This window comes from Sinocyclocheilus grahami, unplaced genomic scaffold, assembly GCF_001515645.1.
Source record: "Sinocyclocheilus grahami isolate Dianchi unplaced genomic scaffold, SAMN03320097.WGS_v1.1 scaffold16832.1, whole genome shotgun sequence".
NCBI classification, from domain to species: Eukaryota; Metazoa; Chordata; class Actinopteri; order Cypriniformes; family Cyprinidae; genus Sinocyclocheilus; species Sinocyclocheilus grahami.
The window spans coordinates 1-4,774 of NW_015516299.1; the positions used below are offsets into that span (position 1 = coordinate 1).

Genomic DNA, 4,774 nt, shown 5'->3' on the forward strand with positions numbered 1-4,774 from the left:
GAGTCACAGCAAGATGAAGGCGCACGTCTCTCAAAAAAGAATAAAATTTCCTTCCTCCAATGTCAAAACAACAGAAGCGCATGTGTCTTTGGTAGGATGGATTGCAGGTCTAATCTGACATTTCCTCACTGACCTTTAATGTTTCCTATTCAAGATTAGACTTGACGTAATTGAGCTCTAGCAATAACTGCATGTAATTGTATATACATGCGCTTTTATGCGTTCATGTTCTGTCACTCCAAAAAACATCTGAAAGTGAGGAAATTCGCCGTAATTGACAGCACAAGAGCGCGGGAGGGAATAAGTAACACTCCACTGAAAATTGTTGTGAGTTGGCAGCTTGAGTGGAAGACGCTTGTAAAATGTTGAGGTAAATAAACTAAGGAAATATATTTTTACACATCCTCCAGTACTGTTTTGTTCCATATTAAAACTACAAGGGTAGCGGATTCCATTAACAGTTAGGCGAATTAAGTCTTTGGAAAGTGTTCTGGTGAGCGCCAACTCATTGTGAAAATCTATAGAGCGGTTTATGAAAACTCACGGCTGAGGTTGACTTTTATAAACAGCTGGCATGAACAATTGCAGCATCGTAAAAGATGACTGGCAGTATTCCTTTGCTTTCCTTTATGACATTTCTGGGATTTCAACCCTGCAGTGATTGTATTTAATTGGAACGATTGCACTGATTGGGTTTCAAAGGCCGTTTTGTTGTGGAACGTGACGTTGATGCTGCTCTTCAAAAGTTTTTGCGACCGTTTCTGACTGTTGGAAATTGTTTCTTCCGTTCTTGCTTTTTCTTTTAAGAGTCCCAAGATGGGAATTACAAATCGGATGTGAGCAGCAAGCCAAGGAAGGAGCGGACGGCGTTCACCAAAGAGCAGATTCGAGAACTGGAGGCAGAATTCGCCCATCACAACTATTTGACCAGACTGAGGCGGTACGAAATCGCCGTAAACCTGGATCTCACGGAAAGGCAGGTGAGATGACCGACCGCGACCTCGTACCTGTTCATCAATCATTCTGTCAGAAGCTACCGCTGTTTTTTTTTCCGGGTTTAGTGCTTTTCTATCCAGCTGTGGCTATGGAGTGGGACTATTGTATTCCAGATGTTTCTGCAATATCTCTTTTTGGCTGTAGTCAAGTAACAGGAGAGGTGAAGGAAGTTCTGTCCGCTAAGGCACTTCTGCCTTGCCGCCCCATCTTACAAATTGGTCTCTGCGTGGGAAGGTGCTTCCTACAGCCATATGTGAAATAAATAGCACATGACACTTTATTTGGGGCCAAAGAAATATGGGTTGTTGTAACTATTTGATGTTTTAACCAAACAACTATGTAATCTTATTAAACCATTGAAGTTTATTGACTTCTACAGACATAAAGAGATGACATAATGCTTGCTGTTTTTGGAATGACATCATTGGCAGGTCATTCTGGCCTTATTCGAAACACCACTGCTCAATGAGCCATGCAGTTTCTTTAATTGATAATATGTCCAAAACTTCACAGTATTTTAGTTTACAAATGTGTTTCTAGACCTTCTGGTTTCATCAGACTTTGCAGTTTGCCAAGGATCCCACAAGGAAATGACATCTGTGGCCTTAAATTATGCTACATTCTCTGGGGATACATTCCCAAGGCTTAGAATTAAAAACCTTGCCACACGACAAGTAAGCAAATCCGTCTCCTGCAATGTGATCCCTGTGTGAACCTGCTGGAGTTCTGGATCTTTGTGGTGGGAGTAGGGCCACCACCATTTTGCACATGTAAAATGGTTACTAATCATAATAATAATATTGCAGAGCCTAATTAAAACATCTGTCTTTGATTAAATTTATTACAGCCCCTACAAGACAGCACTGCATTGATATTCCTAAACGATTTAGGGGTTTATATTTAAACTCCTTCAGTTAATTCAGTCTGAACTACATAACTACTTAACATAAGAATTCAAACTTATTTTTTTATTTATAATTAATAATAAATTTTTATATACATTTTTTTTAATGTAAAATCACTGTGAAAGATTCCCATTGACTTATATTGATAGACAGTTCAGCTTTTAAAATCTAATATTCATCAACGATTAGAATAGAATTTCTATGGTTAATTCAGTCTGAACATGCAAATTCCGTTCAAGTGTGTATTTATTTATTTATGCAGTTTATATCTATTATTTTTTATTTATTTTTATTTATTTGTAACTTTTTTTTAAATAAATTTTTAATTAAAGTGTGAAATTTCCATAGACTTATACTGATCCTTAAGAATTAAACTCCAATTAATTCAGTATGAACTGCTTAACACAAAAATTGTGTTCAAACTTTATTTATTTATGATATTATAATTCATACATTATATATATATATATATTAAACTGTTTAATTTTTGAGCAATTAAAAATTAAAGTGTGCAGACTTCCTGTTGACATTATGAATGTTCAGCATTCAAAAACAATGATTTCATTGTCATTCTGATTGGCTTTTTTGCATGCTTGACTTTTTTTTTTTTCTTGCATCGGTTTAACCATATGGCCGTCTTGCCACTGCAAAGACAGTGCCGTGTTGTTTTGATTCTCATATGCAACCAAGAGAAGTCAAGATGTGTGCTGAGTTTTATGACAACTGCAGTGTCTCTGATTTCATTTACACTGAACCAGACTTCAAATTTAATTGTTTCCCAATGCTGCTATGCAATTGAGGGTATTTTTGATTTTTATTTTTTTAGAAAATGCATATCTAGTTTTTGCATTTTGTTTGTTTTTGTCTAATGACATGCATGCACTAACCTGTAAGCAGTAGCATACTCAATGTTTTCAGGCTGAGAGAAGAATTGCAAACGTTGCAGATATATTTTAAGGGTGCAGTCTTAGTGCTGAACTTGATGGGTGGCCAATTGAATAGTGTTCTAGTAGACTTGAAACATGTCTTGAAACATTAGCTGAACAAATCAGTGTGTATGTCATTTGAAAGTAAAATGTGCCTTTAAACTTAACCATCATGTTTGATAACCATTTGAAAAAAAAAAAGTTCAATTTACATTGATTTGGGCCTGGTATTCCTCAAGTCTGATTGCGTATGAAGAATTCTGGTCCATTGTGACTATCTATAACATTATACCCCTCCAGAAATAAATTTTAGTGTATACTGGCCATTGAAAGCCATTGATAGCCATTTGGGAAAAATACTTCAAATGACATCATTTTGCTGATTCTAACCTGGTATTCCTCATGTCTGATTGCGTATGAAGAATTCCAGTCCATTTCATGTGACTATCTACAACATTATACCCCTCCAGAAATACATTTTACTGTATGGTGGCCCGGTCCCCCAGCGAGCCTTACTTGCACTGCAGTGACCATTTAAGAAACCGCTAAATCATCATTCTGGGAAACGTAAATACTGGCTCTAACTGAACTCACAAAGAAAATACGGAAATGTCTGATGCCACAAAACAGATGGGCTCCAAATATTGCTGATCTGGAAATAGCTGCCAAATACGTGCATTGAAAGCCATGTTATATTTCTAACTTCTTCAGAGAAACACAATTCCAAACTTTGTGGATCATGCCTTAGAATAGCAGGGCGGTCAACTGATCGCATGGCTCTTTTGCACCTGATCGAGGGATATTAGCTTACTGGAGTTTGGTGAGTCATGGCCTGATCCACCTCTCCAATCGCTCTGCCAAAAAACCACAGTAGACAGATCATCTGCACCAACTAGCGAACATACAAACTAAATTGCTGAAGACAAATTGCACTCTTAAAAAAAAAAAAAAAANAAAAAAAAAAAAAAAAGGTTCCAAAATGTTTTTCCCCATTTAAGCACCAATTTGGGTTCCCAAAGAACCTTCCATGGAACGGTTTTTAAAATAACCATGTTTTTCTTAATGTGAAGAACTTTTTAATAACCGTTTCCCATTATTAAGAACCATTTGTGGAATGGAAAGGTTCCATGGATGTTTAAGGTTCTTCATGAAACCATACAGTAGATGCCAATTATTAGAACATGGTAACTCGTGTGTCTTTCTTTCCCACTAGGTAAAAGTGTGGTTTCAGAACAGACGGATGAAGTGGAAGAGAGTTAAAGGAGGCCAACAGGGGGCGGTAGCGAGAGAAAAAGAGCTTGTGAATGTGAAGAAGGGAACGCTGCTTCCCTCCGAGTTTTCGGGAATTCCTGGACTCCACCATACACCAGACTCGCTTATCAACAATGAGGACAGCCACGACAGCGACCAGAGCTCTGAGCACACTCACTTATGATACAAACAGATCCCATTCGCCTTTCGATGCTTATCTAGGGTCATGTTCAGTTAGGGATTATGTTAAGTACGGACTGAAAGTACAGACTGAAAGTACACAAAGACCATATGTGCCAATGAGGAGGCACCGTAACACGACGCCTATCAGGACAGTTCCTGTGACGCCTCAAGAGTAGTGACAATGTAAAAATGTACACAGGACTGATGTATTGTTATGCATTTGGATGATACAGAATATTTGTGATACCCTGGCATCAATTTTCACACAAAAATGTGCCTTGCTTGTTTGACAGAATTTGTTAACACGTTTGAAATGTGCTATAAGTCATTTTAAAATCCTGCCTGTCAGCAAAGCCGACTAGCATCCCAGATTTGTTGCTGTTTACAGAGCCTAGGGACTTCTGTCAGGTCTCATGGATATTTTCTGCATGCTATTTCATAAAATAATCACTTACAGCACCTTTAAAGTACCCTTCTACTGCTCTTTACTTGAAAGACAGAATCTAGGAGTCC

At 37.7% G+C, this 4,774-nt stretch overlaps 1 protein-coding gene across 1 annotated transcript; it reads left to right on the top strand.

The window, feature by feature from the left end:
* Positions 1-807: 807 nt before the first annotated feature.
* LOC107579360 (homeobox protein MOX-2-like) lies at positions 808-4,759 on the top strand (the record flags this gene model as incomplete). Its single annotated transcript, XM_016265194.1, has 2 exons — positions 808-980; positions 4,041-4,759. Coding segments are annotated over 2 exons (395 nt in total), but the record flags the coding sequence as incomplete, so codon positions are not given.
* Positions 4,760-4,774: the final 15 nt, after the last annotated feature.